A 21,737-nucleotide genomic window follows, 5' to 3' on the forward strand; every position below is an offset into this window, starting at 1 on the left:
GTGCTGGCCACTTAACAAACGGGGACTCATTGGGGCACAACAGCAAGTGCTGTTCTAGAAGAGCAACCCAACATGTCATGACAGGCTTGGAGGACCCGCCAGTGCAGAAAGAACACCCACACAAGGAGAGAGAGCTTGCGCCACTTCCTTGGGGGATACCATCATCTCCAAGTCACCAAAGATGCTACCACTGCAAAGGACAACACTGTGCTTTAATGTTTTAAAGACAACAGACGTCTACATAGTACAACAGCAGGCTGTAGGTACTATACAGATATATACACTGGGTGTAGTTTAAAGCTTGTGTATTTGAACAATACTAACGTTCCAAGAAAAAAAACCAACACAACAAACAAACACACCAAATCTTACCATAACAAAAATGCGAACAAAATCCAAGGCCACAAGTAGAGAGAGGTATGTTTTAAGGACTACAGGTCACGTGGAAACAAAGAACAGCGGTGGTGCAATGCGAACTTTATCCCAAAGAGATAAGCGGCTAAAATGCAACCTTTCCATTACCTCAGGAGCAAGACTGTTTTACAGAGACTTAATTTCTGAACTAAAGCAAGCAGAGAGGAACAAATGTACTAATGGGTGTCCCTTTGGTCCCCAAATTCTTCTTTCAGTTGCTGAGCTAAAAAGAGAACTCTGAACTTCAGGCAAGAAAGGATTTAAGGCTTTTCCGCTGGATATTTGAAACGTAAACTGAACTGAGAAGTGGCAGTATCTGCTCTCAATCATTTAAGGAAAACAAATGCCATAGACTTAGTGTATTTTTCTATACATGTGCACCACACTGCCTGTTTACACTACCAAACACTTTTATAGCACCTAACTCTACAGGATCCAGGACAGAAGTTATTACAAAAGATTTTTCCAATAATGCTGTGAAGGCGATCAAAGTAAAATGAGTGAAATTATATGCACAAGGTTGTCATTCTCGAAAAGTTCTTTAGGCCCAACGGACGTTTGTCCAGACACGATTTTTATTTCGTTTCCAACACAGGCTGAAGCAAGGGAATGTTGGTAAGATCAAGTTTGCCAGGACAGGAACAAAGTTTTACGTTATCCTACACCTCTTGGATTCATATTCGGCAGCACAGATGTGACTGTGGGAACCTGCGCTGTGGGCATCTGACACCCTGGCTGGCATTTTATTTTTTAAAGTTTTTTACCTCCTGTGCTTGGTTTGAGAAGGGCAATGGTTTTCATTTGCGCCTCATGTTTTTCCAATTAAGAGTTATAAAACACCATTAAAATCCTAACAAAGAAGTTCAGCCAAGTCCAGCCGACTGAAACTCTTTGTACCAATACTGCCACATACAGAGCTTGCCACATACACAAAAAAATGTGCTTGAATTCATTTCGATGGCCCCACAAATGCTTTTTCCCCAATCACTCTTGCAAAATCAGCTGTTGTCATTTCAGGTTACTTTGCCCTGGAATGACCTGCCACCAGGCAGGTGAGGTACGATGCGCTGTGCTCAGGGTTTCAGTGCTCCCCTTCGGTCCGACAACTATGAGATGAAAACCTTGAAATGCTTGACGAGAAATCTTAATTTCCACATTATCAGACTAATTTTAGCTCCTCAGTTTAACCCATGGCAATCTAAGAAGGAAAGCTCAAGATATAAATATCACCAAAAACCTCTTTGGGTATCTTAGCCCTGTACAGACAGACTCTGGGGTGTTTCTTTTCCTCCCCCACATTAAAGTTTGCTTAAAAACTGTAAGAAACCAACAGACATCTGAGGCACAGATTAAAATGTCCACAAAAGCCTTCATATTGAGATAAGACTGCACCCCGAAATAATTTAGAAGTTAATTGCCTACATGTTAAAAGGCTAGGAAAAATGTGTTTTAAATTTTTAAAAAAACCCCAAACTCAAAACCCAGACAAAAAAAAAAAAGGAGGGTTATTACTAGCAGGAATATAAAACACCACCAGAAATAACATCTCGGTGAGGTATAATAGCCAGATACTGAAACAGCTACCGCAGGACTTGTAATAAAATACGATCAGAGATAATTCAGGACCATCCATTTCAGCAGAGGTACAGTCTTTGCAGCATAAGTGGTCCCAGAAGGATTCACAGCCTTTCCCCTGTTCCCTGTGCCTCTCCACATTTATTCTAATAAACATAACTATTTCATAAATACCCATTTCGCCCCCAAGCTCCACTTTTCTCCTAACAGCAGTATATTCTCCATTGTGGATGGAAAAACATTACAAGCTATTCATAGTTTATAATTCTGTGACGTGAGCATCATTGGGAATCCAGGAGGAGCCTACCTCATCGTTATATTTCTCTTTTGCCATCAGAAGTCTTTTCATCACACAAAGACTATGACAACAATTCACAACAATTTAGTTTAAAAGTGAGATGTAAGAACGAGTAAGAACAGACAGTGACACTGGACAGAGCAATCTCCACAGTGCGTTTAGAGAATTCACACAGTTTCAGCTTCTGATGAGTGTCAAGAATTCTTCACGGGTCTTTGGATCTTCCCGGAATACCCCCAACATTGTGCTGGTTACTGTTTTACTGTTCATTTTCTGTACCCCACGCATTACCATACACATATGCCTAGAAGACATGAGAAGGAGGACAATAAATCAGGCATATCCAAAAAGAAATAATCCCACAAAGAGATGTTTCTTACATGCTCACATTAAATTCTGGGGAAGTTGCAAAACTTCCACACCCAGAACAGGCATCTATGAGTAGTATCCTGGGGAGAAGGAAGTCAAATTCTCAGCCCCCTGCCTCCTCTCCTCTTGTTTTTAGGAAAATCACACCTTTCCAAGGTGCATTCTGATCACAGAGGCACGCCTGTCGCTAGTCCCAAGCTCTGCTCTACTAGAGGAAGAACTTAACGTGAGCCAGCAATGTGATGGCAGCCCAAAAAGCCAACCATGTCCTGGGCTGCACCACAAGAAGTGTCACCAGCAGGTCAAGGGAGGTGATTCTGCCCCTCTGCTCTGCTGAGATCCCACCTGGAATTCTGTGTCCAGCTCTGGAGCTCTCAACACAAGGACATGAACCTGCTGGAGCGGGTCCAGAGGAGACCACAAAGATGATCAGGGGCTGAGCGCCTCCCCTGTGAGGACAGGCTGATGGAGTTGGGGCTGTTCAGTCTGGAGAAGGCTCCAGAGAGACCGTGTAGTGGCCTCACAGTATTTAAAGGCAGCTACTGCAAAAATGAGTAGGGATTTTTTATAAGGGCATGTGGTGAGAGGATACGGGGCAATGATTTTAAACTAGAGTAGGGTAGATTCAGATTAGACATTAGGAAGAAGTTCTTTACTACAGGGGTGGTGAGACCCTGGCACAGGTTTCCCAGAGAGGCTGTGGATGCCCCATCCCTGGGAGTATTTAAGGCCAGACTGGATGAGGCTTTGAGCAACCTGGTCTAGTGGGGGATGTCCCTGCCCTTGGCAGGGGTGTTGGAACTAGATGATCTTTAAGGTCCCTTCCAACCCATTCTATGATTCTATGAAGTAAAAGGCGTGCAGAGGCAGAGCAGGTATGCAGTGTGACTGGGACAGCCAACCACACTGCCAGTTGCCACATGTCTGCAGTGGCTCGGACAGATCCCCACTTGAACTGGCTCCAACCCCCCAGGCCATTTCGCTGAAGGGGTGAGGATCGCTCCCGTCCACACTCTGCCTCACAAACAAGCAGGGCAGCACAGCTACCGCAGCCAGAGAGGCAATGCGCAGCAGCTCCACAGCTGGAATCACACGTAGCCAACAGGGAAGAGCTCCGAATAACTTACGTAGCTTCAATAACCACTCCAACTCCAGCAGGCTGTAAGGCTTCGGTGATAGCTATTGCGATTTGTTTGGTAAGGCGTTCCTGGACTGAAAAAGAATGACAGGGAGGTCAGACACAACGCTAAATTTGAGCAGTGTCAATGCATGTCACGATCTGAAGAGAAACGTTGCTTCCTCACTTCCAGGCGTGCCTGTTCCCCACCACCACCATCCGCCCACCCAAGGACTCCTCTTCCTGAGTAAGTTTTATTAGTACCAAATCCTATTTTACATTTCATATCCTGCAACAGGCCTTTTACTTGCTTGTTTATAATCAGAAGTGATTTTGCATTATACCTTTGCAGGAGTTGCATTACTATGACTTGTTGTAATACATCTTACATTTTCCATTATGCAGTTATATTTTTCTTGCTTCTCTATTTTCTTTCAGTTTTTACGTATTTGTTCACTGGCTTCACTATCGCACTATTCACTCCCTACACACAATTTCTCATTTTAAGGAAAGGCAATGGAGAATAAAAAATAATTTTAAAAAAAAATGTTTAGAGAGTCTACTGAACTGCTATGCTTTACTTCCTGCAGTTCTAGCACCCTCTATTCCCCAGTCTGACATTTAACAGCCAAAGACCTCTGTCACCAAGAAGACGCCAAACTGAATGGCAGGTCATTGAGAGCAGGCTGAGCCCAACCCAAGGCCTCAGATCCTGCAGCTTCCTCCACTTCTTGGGAGCAGCAGGCAGTCCACAACATAGCAGCTCTTCTAGACAAGAATTCTTGAAGGTATCTCTCTAACTACCTGTATGAGACTCCATCTCCAGCAGCACCCAAGAGTTTAGTTATTCCTGGCAGCTGTATCTTGTAGCACATTTATCCTCTAAATCACTTACTGCCTCTACCTCTTTTCATAGGCAGATGTTACCTAGCCTCTGCATTTCCAGTGAAGGGTAAGACAACAGATGAGAAACACGTATTCAAGAGCACAATGGTTTTCTTCACATTAAAATTCACACAACTCTCATCTGCCTACAGTTACTGGTACCCCGAGCTGTCTAGCAGAAAGCGCACAGCACACACCCAAAAATCCACCTGCTTACCTTGTAATCTTCTACTGTATATCTCCACGATCCTAAAGGAGAAAGGAAAAAAGATAACATTATAGTTATTCCCACCTGACCACTGTCTGATCTTCACAAATTAAACTTGGCACTATCAAACAAGACCAATGCACTGATCCCTGTCATTCCTGGAAATCCATGCAGCATCAGGCTGCTGCTGAGCCCCTGGTGGGCGTTGCTGGCATCCCTGAAACCGATGTCCAACCACCTCCTTTTGCTTCAATCCAGACCAGATGCTGTTTTAAGGACAATTCAGATCCTGGTATTCCCAGAAGGCTACTGAAATTAAGCAAGAGATGTTTCAGATTCTTGCATTTAACCACAAATTTAACTAAAAACAATGAAACCGAATTGTGGTGGCTTTTTTTATTTAAAGCAGATACTCTCCACCCATACATCACGCCATCCTTCACATTTCAGTGCAGAATCACCTTAATGCTCCCTCCCAAACACAACGTCAAATTTAAGCCATTTGGGGGGCGATGCAAGCGATACTACCATCACTTATCCACACATTTAAGAATGGTCTTATAACTGCTCTAACTCAACGGGTTATTCATGCCAACCTCAAATGCTTAATTACTTGTCAAGCAGCCATGTAAAGAAGTCGCTATAGAAAGTTTCAATACCCATCTGGTCAGACTAGACAAAAAACAGACATTGGCTGGCAGCCTGAGGCATTAGTTACGAGAAACATTTCTGACAATGAGACTTGCCTGCTGTTTTGGAGAAAGAATTACACACAGAAACTCCCCTCCAGAAATGAAATGGTTGCGTTACAGCTATTTGTAACAAAGCAATATAATATTTAGATTGAATGCATGGATAGGAAACAAGCTGAAGCTCAGATACTTCTACACTGGTGTTGCATGTAAGAAGCCCTATGAGCATGTTTATGTAAAAACAGTTATCTGTATTAGTATTTTCAAGCCTGTGCTTAAACTGCAAAGAAAGATGTTTGTTTACTGAATACAGGTCATCCACAACTACAGAAACTCACCACATTAGACTAATCCTATTACAAAAGATTAGGCCGACAGCACAAATCTTTGTCTGAACACTGCTTGCATTATATAGGGCACGCAAGGGAAGCACTACATGGCCCACCAATCTCTTCCTGGTAAGCACTCAAACGTAAGTTAGGGCTGAGAACATTTTGTTACTTGAAAATCTAATCTTTTCATCATTGCAGTTTTACCCCAACCTGAAAAAGAGGCAAGATTCAGCTTTTCAAGCACAGCACAGGAAGCCTTGCACATGTTCACACGTCTCTATGCTGAGAATAAATAGTAGGAAAATTATAGACTCCTAGCACACCGTCTTGCCAGTTGCATTAAAAATCACCAAAGACAGTTTTGAGCTCCCTTTTTACATCTGCAATTCAGAGGTAACTAGAGACTAGAGCAAGCACAAATCAACTGATGCGTATTTCAGATGTGATCCTGAATCCTGCATTCAAGCCCTACAGACATGAAACCAAATGCTCAAGACAGTCTTTTCGGGAAGGATGTTCACTTTCCGAAATCCAACTCAAAAATAAAAATCTGAGAAGATCCAGCCACACAAGCGCCAGACAACACACAGCACAAGCCAGGAATGGCCATGCAGACATCCCCAAGCATAAGCAGCTACAAAAAACCAAAGTCTTTCACCCAGCAACTGCCATGCTGACTGCTCAAAACTTGACCCTACAATTTCAGAAGTTAGGTACAGCCATAGAAAGCCTTCAGGAAAATAAAAATTTAGATGTTGAACGGCCTTTCAGCCTTTTAATTAGAGCAAAGTCCACTTCTATGAGCACTGCTAGAAGACAAGGAGATGGTCTCCCTCTAATACAAGTTCTGTTAACAAAGATGCGACCTTCAAGGATCCTTCCACTTCCAAACCAAATTTGCTGTTGTGCAAGCAGAGCACAGAACAGAGCCGATTTTCAAGCATCTCTGTATCATACCCTACACGCTTCTTACCCGCTAAGAGAACCCTGCAGGCATGTAGATTTACAAGGCTAAGTCTCATTAGTATTATTGGAACTACAGAGAGATCAACAGACACATCAGGGAAAGTGGAAGGAAAACTTACGTCGTCCTTCTGAACCACAGACAGTTTTCCAGATTCGTTTCTCAAAAGAGACCCTTCCACTCTGGTCCCCAGTAATCTGCTTATCGAAGGGATTTACCACCCTCTTCCTCCCCAGAACTAGAAAATGTCACTTGATAACAAGATTCAGTGCAACAACCGATCCTAGGCTACTTGCTGAGGAAAAAGCTGTTTTACATAAGAAATGGATTTCTCAAGTGTATCATAATTGCTCTGTTTCTTACACTGAACCTTATCCATAAAATTTACCCCGTAGCGCTCTCAGAGGGTCTCGAGTGAAAGAAACGTCAAATTTATCTGAAAAGTCAGCTGACACACAAAAGCTTCAGAGTCGGTTTCTGTCTATAGAACACATTCATTTACACTTTGGAAGCTCTGGATTTTTGTTCTTATCAGTCAATATAGACACAAGTAGTATACAGCTAGAAATCCTCTCTTTTTTCATGGCCTGCCTTAGAAAGTGACTAAATTCTCTGTTGTTCCTGCTTCTGTCCTCCCTGCAGACACCAATGCTTTGGATGAACATACAGAAGCGTTACAGCTGTACTACAGGCGACTGATGTCAATTAACACAGAGCTCTAAGATTTATCTGTCCTCTCCAAGAAACACATAACACTGAGGATTCGTCTAAATCCAAAGCCAGGACATAAAGTGTGCGGAGCTTCAGAGGAGAACCAGATTAGAAAGATTAGCACAGTTAGCACAGATTGGAATCCTTTTTACAAATTAGGATCACTTTCATTACATTTAACACTTACCTAGCAAGCTTGCTGAGGCCAAGTACTTGTTTGTTAGGAAGATAGCCAATGTGTACCTAGGCAGAGGAGAACACCCATTAACAGAATCAAAACCACACTTCCAAACGCACGTGAAACTCATGCATAGAGAATGAGATGTGCACTTGCCCCAGAACTAACTCTGGAACGGTCCGAGAAGTCTTAGCATGTGGGAGGAACATGCCACCATGCAAGCCTGAAAAACTGTGAAGCTAACAGAGACTGCAAATGCCTGGTGAGGTCAGTGTCCTGGTGAAGAAGAGGTAAGTTGTCTGAGTGGGGGAGGGGGGGAAAAAAAAAAAGAAGAAAAATCACAACTCTTCAAGAGTCAAGGCTTATGTTCCAAGTCTCAGGAATGCTACAGAGTACTACGGCATCTGGGTACAAAAAAGCAGTCTATTACTCAGCACAGCACTGCTCATCTAAAATAAACATGTTTTTCTTTCAAGACCTACAATGGATTTAGGGAGTGGGAGGGAGAGGAGCTGTACTTGCCTTCCAGTGAAAGATCTGATGGCATAAAGTATTTAACCACCAAAATCAGGCTGCTCTTACTAATTTTTACATGTTTTTGTTCTGCTTCGGTAGTAGCACAGATCACTGCATGATTAAGTCAACTTCCATCCTGCTCGGATACTGATTTACTGTACATTCGTACCAAACACATAGTGGCACCAAGTTGGAGTAAGTCCTTTAGTAGAAAAGTGCTCACTTACAAAGGTAGGGGGAAAGGCATTTAGCTTCTTGGTTTTTGAAAGCAACGTAGGCTGCTGAATTTAAGTGGGTTTACAGATTATAAACCAGCATTTGTGTCGCTCTACCAGAGACTTGAAAAATTAGCCAAGATCCAGTAGGGGAGTCAGTGTAAGATTCTTTCTGAGTGCTTTGCCTAGAGGCCCCATCTCCGAATCCTGTGTTGCTGTACCTGTTTAGAGGTACCACAGTGCACCTAATTACCTGGCTAACTTGCTCATTCCTATCACTTCTCTTGGGTAATCAACCCACTGACACCTGAAAAGACACGAAACATTTCAAAGTGAGAGACATAACTTAGAAATAAGCTGTTATTTCTAAGTTACGAGAGACGTAACTTAGATATCCACAGGTGAATCCTGTACCCCACGGAGTGTTTTGGCAAATTTCTTCATTTAAGATAGAATTGCAAATACAAGACCTACTGATCAGTATTTGCTGCCTGTCTGATGTACCCAACAGCAGAATGGTTAGTCTGAGAATATTTAGAGGCACACCCAAGTTATTTAGCAGACCATTATACGAGCAGGACCGATTCGGTGTTTGTGAGATTTCTCCAAACCACAAAGGCTAAAAAGCTAGATGTAAAAAGAACGCACATATTGCCACAGGAGTAATGAAGAGAATACACACAGTACGTGTAACCAAGAATAACAGGCAAAATAGAAACCCTGCATAGAAAAAAGACATTACCTTGCTTTCCAGTATAAAATACTAACAGTAAGAAAAAGTCAATGAAGTTAAGTTGACTCAGCTAAATAAATGGCTGGTTTCTGTTTGGATACTTTATTTTTGGGAGACAGTTTACTTGGAACATATGTGGTACTGACTGAATTCTATTGACAACAAAATCACTTGCTACTCTCCGGCCTGCAAGTACTTTATGGCAGAACAGATGGATCAGAACAAGCTCCATCCTTCTGTGCTGATACGGGAGTGAAGAGGCTGAGATCTGCAGATGGGACTACTCAGAACTATCACGTTTACAGTGGTTAACTGGAGAATTCTTATTTTCTCTTTAAAGCTGTTGGCAACACAATTTCAACACCGTCTGAAACACCAGCCCCTTTCATGGGAGTCGCAACCTAAGCAGCTCCTCCTGCCAGTCAATTTTGACCACCCCCTCCCTGACTGGGCTCACTTATTTAAGACAAGGCTGCTAGTCAGAAGTTTATTCCACTCACGGGAGGGTTCCCCGAGATGAGCGTGCACTAGAGAGCTCTGAGCCAGAAGCTAAACCCATGACAGAGCCAGCGTGCAGGGTGAGCCGGTTTAATATCAAGATGTCTGCCCTCCAGGCTTGCTGCTGCTTCACAACGAGCTTTGATATGAAATGTCAGAAACCATTAGATTACGTAGACTGGGAAAGGTTGAGCATTGTATTTTAGGAGCTTAAATCCAAATAAAACTCACACTAAGGAGGTCTTCCTTATTTGTATTCGGAAGATCAACTTCTAGAATCATAGCCGTAAGCAGTAAATACTTACAGCTTTAAAAGCTTTGTAGTTACAGCTACAAAGTCTTTTACATTGTACCTTAGGTCTTTTATCATATATTCCCACATCGGTTTTGTGAGGAAGAGTTACCTTTCCAACAAATGGAACGAGGTGATGCTCACACAATGAGAACATGTCTATGTCCTTCACAATTACCATCTCATCATGATCTTCATCAAAGATGGCGTCATTCAGAACATCTGAAATTAAACAGTTGCATTAAAAAAAAAATAAATGCACAAGAATGGAAGGTTCTTCCAGCTAGTATCTGAGAAAGAGTTTTTTAGCAAGAGCATAGCTCTCTCAGAACTACAGATTTTAGGGTTAAGATACAGGAGGCAAGTAAGGAGTAACATCACAAGTATACTTTGGCTTGCAAACCGTGACACAATTGCTATGACAGACAACCTACGTGCTACACCAGAAGCCAGCCTACAGTGGTTTATCTAAATAATAGTCTGAGCCCATGTTAGAACAAGTTTGGTCTTCGTAGAGTTACTGGCATCTTAAGAGTAACTAAGATCACAGCTGATAAAAAAGCCAGTACTGAGGAGGAGAGCACACCATCTCTAAGTGGGCTGCCATTAGTGGTTCAACATACCACAAGCAAAGCCAAGTCTGAAATTTGAGGAAAAACTAACCCATCACAGCAATTTCTTCAAAGACTTCAACAGGAGCATCACACCATCTTCAAGGAGGCTTTGTACATAAAGAAGATACTCTTATATTATCCTGAAAGCACACCAGCTAGCAGGCATTTAGGCATACACAAAAGTCAGAGACAGATTTGTATCCCCAGATTGGGGAGATATTTGCCATCCTGAAGGGAAAGCAGGCACACATATGCAAACTCCGACCTCATCCTGCTCCTCGGAGTTAAAAGCTAATTGAGGTAGAGAAACTCACAAAGCTAGAAGGAGGAAGAGACAGATCAGTAAGAAAAGGAACATATTACACAATATTTTGCTAGTCTCAGAGATCAACAGAACAGAACCTCAGCTGATTTCCCAGATGTACCAGCCCCCCGATACATCCCCAAGCAATCCCAGAGACCAATCCTTTTGTAGGACAAGAGAGAAAAGCTGTATAGAAGAGAGAGATTAGAAAGAGAGAACAGCGAGAGAGAACTAGCTGCACAGACGAGCTGATAACCTGAACAAGGAACTCTGCAAACAAGTTAGCTTGAAGCCACACTGGCTACTTGGAATTACTTTCAGGACCTGGAGTCACATACACCATGGCCAGAAGGGGAACCAGGGTGCTCAGGGACTGCCCTGCTTCACCCACCATGAAGCTTAGCATCTGCAGCAGTGATTACACAAATCTAATAGTTGTGTCTGCTCTATTTGCCTTTATGCCTTCCCCCGACACACACGTACACCTAATGGCCACCATCTGCTGTCGATAACGTATCATCATCACAAAGCATTTTAATTTCCTGCTCACTATCAGCACTACACAGGTAACCCTGGAAACTGTGCGCAAGATGTTCCGCCCGCAACGCACGTTCTTTCCTGAGGATGGCTGGCAATCTGCAAGACAGCAAGGCTCAACCCCAGAGGGCTTTTGATCAGGTCAGAGAGCAGGAATTGGGGAGGGGGGGGAACACAATGACAACACGCAGAAGAGGCCAGGAAACAACTCTGTAAAGGCCCATGATTTCGTTCTTCAAATTTCAGAGCCTAGTTTACACCAAACACTGCCAGAAAGGATTTTGATTACATGGGGAGCACCACACGGTTGTGTCAGTACAAATTCAACCCGGTGCAGCCAGAATCTGAAACAGAGCAGGCTCGGAGGAGAGAGAAGGGGAGACAGAGCAGCCGCCTGGGCTCTTCGCTCCCCCACCTCTGCAGATGTGCCATTTCTACAGCAGGAAGGCAAACAGTGGTTTCACTGCACCCAGCATTATTAAAACACAATCCAGTCGGACCCACCGAGAACCTCCAGAACGACTGCTGCTTTTATTAGACCACCAGCCTTGCCAGGAGCATATCAGGGCCTGATGTTAGATAGGCATTTACGTCAGCGCGCTCAAAGCGGGCTGTTCTGAACAACCAGAAATGGCCATTTTCTCATTAAGAGTCATGGTAATGTACAACACAGTGTAAGGCCAAAGCTACAGACGTACTTCAGCCATTGAGTCTCATAAATAAACATGTACACACTTATTTATGCATAAAATATATATTATTAGATCCTTACAAACTTTATCTAACCTAATTGTTACACGAATGCTGAAGAGCTGGATTGTATCATGGAAACAGCTGTTAGTCCTATTTAAAGCTGGGCACAAAAGAAGGTTAAGCGACCTGTGAGGTACCACACAAGCAACTTCAAGAGCAAACACTCCACACCCTCCTCACAGCTGAAGCAAAGACGAACACCAAGATCATCCATCCTTCTTGTGTAATCCTCCTTAGCCTACAGCCCAGAGTCACAGCAGTTGGGCAATGCCCCCTCACAGCTAAGGGAGTTTTAGAGGTGTGCGTAAGCAAACGGATCCCTGCATCAAAACTACAACTACAGGGCTGCGGGATGCCTCAGCCTCTCCAACCTTGCACCTCAAATTTATTCAATATTAGCAGCAAGTTTCAGCCAGATCACAGATGTGACCTGCTCAGCTGCAAAACATAGAATCATAGAAACATAGAACAATTCAGGTTGGAAAAGACCCTTGGGATCATGGAGTCCAACCATTGACCCTACACTACAAGTTCACCCCTAAACCATATCACCCAACACCACATCCAAGCGACACTTAAACACATCCAGGGATGGCGCCTCAACCACCTCCCTAGGCAGTCTACTCCAGTTCTTTCCGTGAAGAATTTCTTCCTAATGTCCAGCCTAAACTTGCCCTGTTGCAACTTGAAATATCAGTGCCTGCAGCAAGGTGTGCTGATTTGAAGTTACTCCTTGAGAAGGAAGGCCAGAGCCCACGCAGGAAGAAACCAGCTCAGCCACAGCCCCTCCAGTAACCCCTTCACAACTGCCAGATGATACCGGGACACAAAGGTAAAACAAAAACGTGAGATGGAAGGCCACTATGCGAGTAAACGGCCATGGTGTGGAGAGCCCCCAGGCACACTTACCCTGCTCCAGTCCCTTCTGCTCATACTTCATGAGCTTGTTCTCCTGAAAATAAACATGGCTTGAAGCCTGCCTATCCCTACACATCCCTCTCCGAAATCCAAGCCTTGTGCCGACAAGTTAGGAAAGAGCAGCTGCAAGAGGGTGCTGTGCTATGTCCCACCACAGCACTTGTTTTCAGTAATTACACAGGAGAGACTGCTTTGGCAGCAACTCAGACACTTTGTGCAGGGAGGCAATACCATTCTATCTAACTTTTGCCTGCCTTTTTTTTAAGTCATTCAATTTGCAACAGCATCAAACAGGGCCTTGACAAGCTCAATCTGCATCCTGCAGCACATGTTCTGGAGAAGTTAAAGCTAAAAGGACACAAGGAGAAACGGCCTCGGTTTAATCAAGCCAGAAGCAAAGCTGGGGACAAATTTGTTCTTTCATTTGAGCTATTAGGGCACGCTGCCTGCTTCACCAGCTTGATTTCGGTTTCCTGGCTTGCAGGCTCCAAAACATTTACCTTTTCCACTCTGGACAAGATCTAAAAAGTCTCTCCCCAGCTCTGTCCCAGCTCACACACGTGCTGTGGCTGTCACAGCAGCTAAGTCTCAGCTCTGAAACACTCACCTGCCCTTCTAATGTAACTGCAGCTTTTCCACCGCTTCCTCCTGCAGCACCAGGATCTCCAAAGCGAAAGCATGGAAGTCAACAAGACTTTTAGATGTAAGGAGGGCTTAGAAATAGATACTGCTAGCTTGGTTTCCGGACAAAGCAAGGAACCTGCAGCCCAGATGGGCTCCTCAACCTTAATCCAAAAAGGAAATTCTTCTTCTCAAGCGAGGCAACGCTTTCATTCCAAGTACCACCTACACAATCACCTACATCAGGGGGACAGGACCAGCATCTCCTCTGCTAGCCAGAAGGTGGGCATGGTCATACATCGGCCCCAGCAAGTCCTACCTCTGCTTTTGCCAGTCACACCAGTGCCCAGGCCTGGTCTGTAAGAAGCTGAAGGAGACTCCAAATATCACCATTTTCATTCTCCACCACCACAGAAAAGCTAAGAGAATTTACTGCTCAAGTTCTTAAGCTTAGACACATCACATTAATGAAAAGCTAAGGTTTTAATTCAAAATACATGTCTGGGAGAAGGGGAACAAGAACGAGCATTTTATGTGCAGTCAAGTCACTCTCGAGATTATTCCAGCTGATTTTTCCTTCAGCCCAAAGTCCAGGCCTCGGTGTAGAAACTTCAGTGGTCTCTTCAAACCAAACAGTAACCTGTAAATCTCAAAACAAAGCTGAACCAATGTTCTCCTCTTTATATTCAAAAAGAATTGACAAAAGCAAAAATCGGAATTAGAGGAAGACAGAACAAGAAAGACCTTTCAGGATTTTGCGTCAGAGCTAAGCAAAAAAGACCTGTTGCTATAGAAACTATTTGCATGGCTTTAATGTGACACAGGAAAGCAAAAGCACCTCTGGCAACCAACAGAAGCCAGAGTCCACCTGGCAGCTGGCTCAGTGGGTGCAGGGGATGAAGCACAGCAGCACCGCATCAGCTTCACAGCACTTCAGATGTCTTTTTTTTTTTTTTTTTTTTTTTTTTTTACACACAGAAGACTTAAGTAATATAGGCTGGTGTCACTACAAGGCAAAGTACTTCGCCATGGTGTTTCTGCTGCCTCACCGCTCCACTTCAGATGGGAGTCAGACTGAGGATGGCTCAGCATTGACAGGATGAAGGCAGCCTCAGAAATTATTGTTTCTTGAGCTCATCCATCCCGGCAGAGACACACGGAAGGTTTCCTCAGTGCCCCTTACATAGCTTCATGCTGTCCTCGCCAGCAGCCCCTGTGTCCTCCACAGTGACCCATGAGTTGCAGCAGGCAGCCAAGGCCATCATAGGAATGGGTTCAGGTCAAAGGAGACAGATGCCCTGTGAGGGTGCTGGGGCACATCCCACCATCCCGTGTCCATTAGTTTGAACAAATTAATTACAGGCTGAAGTCAGGAACCTTCTGCTCTCTTGAGAATGCACACCAAGTTACAGTAAAATCAATGGCAGGGGACCTCACATGGACTAGGAGCAGATCATGGATTGGATCAGAACAGCAGTGTCATGAGCCAGAGACCACAAGCTAACCATTAATTAAGGTAGAATCAAGCTGGGGTATGTTGGTAGATACCTTCTACTGTCTTTCTCGGGAAGTTCCACTTCATCTGAAGACAAGATTTAACTGACAGAGCAGACACCACAAGCTAACAGCTGAATGTGTGGTAAAAAAAACCAACAGACTACAGGGTCAGAATAAGATCTGAAAGGAAATTGCTGTAAAAAAAATAATTCAGTTGCTACTGGGTAAGCAGTAGGACGTAGAGTCAAAGCTGAAATCTTTTATTTATTCATGTGATGACACTACACATAACTGTAGTTAGAGAAAACATTCCAGACAAGAAAAAAAAATATTTCAGCCTTTCAGTATTGAAAAGGTATCAGGAATGTATTACGCATACAGAGAAGAAAATCAAGCCACATTCGTATAACACACATTCATATAAAGAGTTTGTCCTGCTGCAGAAAGTTAATGACCTCAGGTTCCTAAGAAAGCGGGTGTGGTCTGGGCATGCTATTTGCTTCAAGAGCTCTAGAAAGAGACACAGCCTAAGATGGCACCTTACTATTTAAATAGGCAGAGTGCAAAAGCTGCAGTGAAAAATCAAATGAGCACCATGTGGCTTCCTTGCCATAACATACCTTCCTAGTAGGAACCAAGAGAAACCTCAGACACAAGAGAACTTCCAAGTTTATGACTAATATTGCAGATTCCATCCTTGCCACACCAAAGGACTAGAAACAGATATTCAGCTTCAGACAGGAACATTTGCTTCAGAAGCAAAGCTTAATTCCTCAGTTACCACAAGAGAGGTGAACCAGATACGTAATTTAAGACACATTTCACAGAAGCCAGGATAGAGGAAAAGCATTATTGCTATTGAACCAATTCTGGACATCATTTGTAGAGATTTGTTTGTTTTCCTGTAAGACACCTTCTATGCTGCAGTGAGCAGATCAAGTCTATTCATAAGGGATCGGTTATTGCAGACTCTCAGATGAAGCTAAGATTAGGTTCTAGAAGTTGTCCTCTGCCAGGAAGTTTATTAATATGAGGGAAAGCAGGGTTATGAGGAAGCTTATTAAAATGTATCAGGAATTCAATAACCATTTCAATGTCTCATGTCACAGAAGGCGCTGAGAGTCTCCTCATCCATACTTCCTTCCAAAATTGAAACAAAAGGGAAAAATAACAGAGAAGATGGAACACCACTTTGGAAAAGTAAAATGAAAAGATCAGAAGCTTTCAATAGTTAAGATCCAAGAGGTTAAGACATTCAGTGCATCCTGGGTTTACGAGAAACAAGCCATGGCGGTACTACAATAAGGTTGATATTTAAGTTATTAATAGGTTAGACTGCTGTATCTGTAAGAAGCAAGAGAACTAGCAGTACCCTTACTTCCAGGAAAAGAACAAAGTAACTCACCAGCTCTCAGCAAAGGGCAGTGCTGCTGATCAAACAGCCGTGTTTGTTTAAGGCACTGCCTGTCTGGTTTTACAGAGTGATGCTTAGCACCTCTCATCCGCAGCCTGAGGGGGCTTGGAAAAATTTATGAGCTTACACCATTGTTGTCATCTGTCAAAATATCAAATCCACACAGCTGAGCAGGTGGAGAAAGTATTAGGGTTGCATTTTTCTCACCCTTCACCCATAGGAAATGCACAGAAAGTAATGAGAGAGGAAAGGCAACAAACACACAGTTTAGCAGGTGTTAAATCTTCTGTATGACACTTAAGTAGTTAGCTGCTTTAAAATAAAAACTGCACAGCACAGTAGAGTCACTTAGCTTCCCAGCAAATCAAGCACACATACAGCCTTTCAAACCACAGAAGTTCAAGAAGCAAAGTTATCCTCTCCCACTATTTCTAATTTTCATTTCACTATTAAACATGCTGAAAGGATGCTGAGCCTGCCAACACACTTGAAAGCTATCATACCTACCAGAAAAGTCTTCCAGCCTTTATTCATGTAACAACTATCACCATTATCAGCAAGTGCATTGTTAAATTAACATGCTGCTATTTTAGAGTATGATTAAAAAAAACATACCACCATTAACTTCCTAGTGCAGATGCAGGCAGCTTGTTCAACCCCATGCCTAAGGTTTCCTACAGGATTACACAGTCAAAACCAACTCAATTTTTCACCTTTTGAAGTTAGCATCCTTGATGCTTCCTGTAGCTGACACTGGTTCTGTAACTTCCCAGTTAGCTCTGCTTAGCAAGACTGATTCTGAAAGTCTTTAGCTTCAGTTACGAGTTAGTACTGCCTGCAATCTTGTATTTCCTTTTATTCCCTAATTTACTGCATGTGCACACAATTGTGCTTTGTAGTATTTCTGTACAGACTCACAGATAGCACCTCTTCAGTATGACACCAAGTCTTTAGTAAAAGGAGAAACAGATCTCTCCAGGTGTCTGTGTGTGGCAGGCAATTGCCTAAACCAACTGTAAGAAATCTAAAGCCATCTGCTATCAACAGTCCTGCTCAACTTTAGTAACCAAGAGGACAGGTTACTCTTTTGTAATATAATTTACTTCTGAAAGCACGAAGCTGATATATCTGACCCTGGAAAAGAAGGCAAGTTCTTGGATACTCATGCAGAAGCACTGCATTAAAGTGAAAAGTAAGATTTTGGTATCATTTGCTTTGCCATCCTTACCAACACATTAAGAGGTTTCCGTTGCAACAGCTGTTAGTCTACACAGATGCCCAAGAATGAACTACCAACGTCTTCCAACCTGGTCCCCTGGGGATTTTACTTGACATCACTGGAAACATTCCTCCTACTCCAATGGAAGTTTGGTGACTAGTACTACAGAAGTGAGATGCATATATTTTGTCAAAGAAAGACTTCAGTAAAGGCCAGGATTAATAAAACAATCTAGAAGGACTAGAAATAGCCACATTTAGACATTTAGCAAACCAACTCTACTGATGGCTCTGAAATACAACAGGGACCAGCTGCAGAACACAAAGATTAAAAAAGAGGAATAAAGCAGAAACACTGTTACTCTGCACTGTTGAGAACAAGCAAGGAAATACACACACAGGGGAAGCTGGAAAGCAGAATCAGCCTCTCTGCTGATTCTCATATAAATCTGCATGGAGACAAGAGACATAATTTAGATGTAATCTAAACACTAAAGAGTTAAGCTCTGTGAACACAAATACAATCAAGTGTCATGGAAGCAAAGAGACAACACCCAGGAAAGACCAAATGTTCAGCATCTTTAATCCTGTCCTAAACATATTGTGTTCTTAGATGCAAGAACATTCCCCCCCCCAAAAAAATAGCTCACTCTTAAGGGTGAACTATCAACCAAGGCTCAACAAGGCAAAAAAAAAATTATTGACTCTCTTGAAACCACTCAGCAGCTTCCCAAAGCTTTATGGGTTCCTTCATCCAAACTCCTCACTTGGTTGCCTTCTCCTCCAATGCCACCACAGAGGACAGTCAACTGCTGCAGAGCAGGTAAGATCATCCCTCACCGTACTCAAAAGCTTCCAAGCAACCCGACTGCACTCACAAGAGCTCGGTGACAAGTAAGATAAGGCACCCCCCAAGTCACGAGCCTCCAAAAGCAGCGGGCAGCATTCGAGGCAGCACAGTGAACACTGAAGACGTCCTGCGGTGCACTTGCCAGTTTACGCTCTGCAGCCTTCACAACACTTCATAATTCGTGAATATATCCTGTTACATCATTTCTCATGTTCTCTCATAGAAAAGCACCATCAGAAGCAAATTGGTTTTCTGCTCCCTCCCTAAGGCAGACACTCAAGCAGACAAACTCAGAAGGCTGATTTTAAAGCCCGTGGCTGTACTAATACTCACTATCCTGGCTCATCTTTGTCGCTCTTTTCTGGCTGTGCAGTCTGCCAACATTTCCCCATACTGGCAAGGGCTGTGGGCTCTGCTGGGGCCAGCTGAAGTCAGGTGCCTGTTACAACACCTTGCTTCTAGCCCTGTGATTGTACAATCACCAGCACAGAGTTGTAACTGAGAAGCCTTTTATGCAAAGACGGGATTTACAGCCGTTACACCTGTTATCTTCTGACTGTTGAGAGGTAAACTTGAACGCAGTCCTGAGCAAACATCCTGCAAATCACTGCTTTAACCTCTGCCTACCGAGACAGTTCCACGTAAGGAGCTGAATAAGCAGCAAAATAAGCCTGAGAAAACAAGAAGTTAGGGCTGCTTTTTGGTGTGTTTTTTAGGGTGGTTTGTTTTGGTTTTTTTTCATTTACAAGCTAGTTCCTGGTCTTTTTCACAGCCTGGCTAGGCAGACAGTTGTGTTACTGTAACGCATCAGGATGCTGCAGCGGAGACAAAAAGCAGGAGCTGCAGCCCCACAGCCAGCCTTGTTCCCAGAGCTTTTGTAGTTTCACAATGCATTTAACCCTCTCACAAGGGGAAGTTACATCCATATTAACCTTCCCAGGGCAAATCCTCATCCATTAGTTATTTCTCTAGCTGCTGTGGACTTGTCCCTCAGCTACAGCTCTTTCTGTTTGGTTAGTAAGAGTCAGGAAGACTGGAAGCTGGGCAGTGTGTAAGAAGTAGCTGGAAAGGAAAAGATTCTCTACCTGATGCAGGAAGGGATGTTAAGATCACAGCTTCCTTTCATTTCATAGGAAGAAAAAAAAAAAAGGCAGTCTGAGAACAGAGCACTTAGCGGTGATGCTTTCTACTCTTGAATATAATACAGCTCTCTCCAGGTACAGATATTCAGGAGAGGATTACCCAGAACTACTCTGCTTAATTAAATGCATGTGGGAGATTGGGACAGGCTACTCAACTCCCGGAGAACCCACACTGGAGCAGAAAAATCTCAAAAAAAACCTTGAGGGAACATGTGGCTCTGCACACAAAACTGCCAGCAAGATAACAACAAGCTTCAATGGGCAGCAATCTCATCCAGGTTCAGCACAGAAATTCATGCTCAGAAACTATCTGTAAAAAAAAAAAATCCTTGTGCTAAAGTCTGGCAGACTTAGAGACCTCCTGAGTTTTACAATCCCAAAATGAGGGAAGTTTCTCCTAGTAGAGAGAGGATCATTCTGCAACACCCTATGAAACCTCATCTCAAACCGTACAGCATGGCTAAAGGAAAGGAGGAAAGAGGATGACCACCACAGCCCAGAGTCTATTTCCAGATGTGAACCTGAAAACCTGGTTTGATCTGAAAGGTAAAACAAATGCCAAGGCAGATATGCCATTCCTGGGGGATGTTAGGACACAGCGTTGGCACATGAGTAAGTTAATGCTGGAAGTTACATGCAATCTTATTTCAGAAGAGTCAACAGTCGAGAAACGAAAAAGAAACCAAACGTGAAAGCCACCCTTTAAGCTGAAGCACAGTGAACTTACAAAAAGGACTGACCCATTTGAAGCTCCCCGATGCCAGCCACCAGCACAGTTGAGCCTTTTCATTCCCTTGCATCGCCCTGATGCAGTTCTGTGGCAGGCTCGAAACGTGTCCTCCAGAGAGCACGACATACTCAGCTCCTTCCTGATTCAAACTCAAATATCCTTGCTGACAGTATTTGCACCCCTCATGCCCTAACAGGAACTTGCCTTTTACTGTAAGAGGGAGCAGAAGGGGGAATTCCCCAGCTTCCCAAGCTGTTTTCTTACTGTTTGTACCGGGCATGGTCCTTAGTAGAAAGAACGGGAAGAAGAAAACTTAAGTAAAATAAGTTTTGCAGCAGGATTTACCCTGCGCTGGAACTCAGACACAACTTTGGAGCTGCTGGTGATGAGAAGAACGAATCGCACCCAGCCCCTCTCCTCCTGCCCTCGGGGAGCGCTGGCTGATAGCCAGCACCTGGGACAGCCGGGGCAGCGATGGGAGCCCGGAGCCCCTTCCTACACTCACATTTGCCCCTGGGCCCTGAGACAAGGGGACAAGCATGTCTCCAATATCCTCTTCTCTCCTTACCTTGTTTCCTCAGGTTTCGCTCCCGCTTTCGGAAAAACCTCACCCGATAAAAGCACCAGCAGATCGGTGCTTTTCTGAGAAAATTCAAGCCATCTCCGTCTGCTAAGGGCAAGAAATCATTTCTAAGCTCCTCCAGAGCTGAGCCCGGCTCAGCCGGGGCTGGGTTCCTGTGCCTCGGCCTGGGGAGTTCCGCGCTTTAAGAGAAAGGGAAACAAAAGTACTTGCCCCGTCCACTCAAACCAGAAGCGCACAAATTTATGACAGAACGCGAACTCTTACCAGCGTGGAGTTAAAAAAAAAAATAAATGGTAACCATCACAAACGGGGGGAAGGATGGGCGCGGGGGCGGACACCCTGACGGGGCTGCAGACGGCCGGGACGGCCACAGGACATGCCCGTTGGAAAGAAATACAGGAAGAAACCCGCCCCCGCGCCTGGTACGAAAGCTCCGGAGCAGCCCCCGAGCCCGCCCGCCGCCGGGGCAGCGCTCCTTACCGGAGATGGTCTCCTGGTAGCCCTTGGTGAAGAACTGCATGGCGGTGGCCGCCCTCCAGGGCGTCTTCAGCAGCCCCTG

General features: G+C 44.0%; 1 protein-coding gene across 1 annotated transcript; it reads right to left on the bottom strand.

Annotated features, from left to right (window-relative positions):
- Positions 1-2,314: 2,314 nt before the first annotated feature.
- On the bottom strand, positions 2,315-21,731 carry GCH1 (GTP cyclohydrolase 1). Its single transcript, XM_009865822.1, has 6 exons — positions 21,659-21,731; positions 10,110-10,219; positions 7,753-7,808; positions 4,876-4,907; positions 3,784-3,868; positions 2,315-2,591 (listed from the first exon to the last, which is right to left on the bottom strand). Exons 1-6 carry the CDS (start codon positions 21,696-21,698, stop codon positions 2,465-2,467), a joined length of 450 nt encoding a protein of 149 aa, XP_009864124.1. The 5' UTR covers positions 21,699-21,731; the 3' UTR covers positions 2,315-2,464.
- Between the last annotated feature and the right edge of the window lie 6 nt (positions 21,732-21,737).

Source organism: Apaloderma vittatum, unplaced genomic scaffold (genome assembly GCF_000703405.1).
Source record: "Apaloderma vittatum isolate BGI_N311 unplaced genomic scaffold, ASM70340v1 scaffold13463, whole genome shotgun sequence".
NCBI lineage: Eukaryota > Metazoa > Chordata > Aves > Trogoniformes > Trogonidae > Apaloderma > Apaloderma vittatum.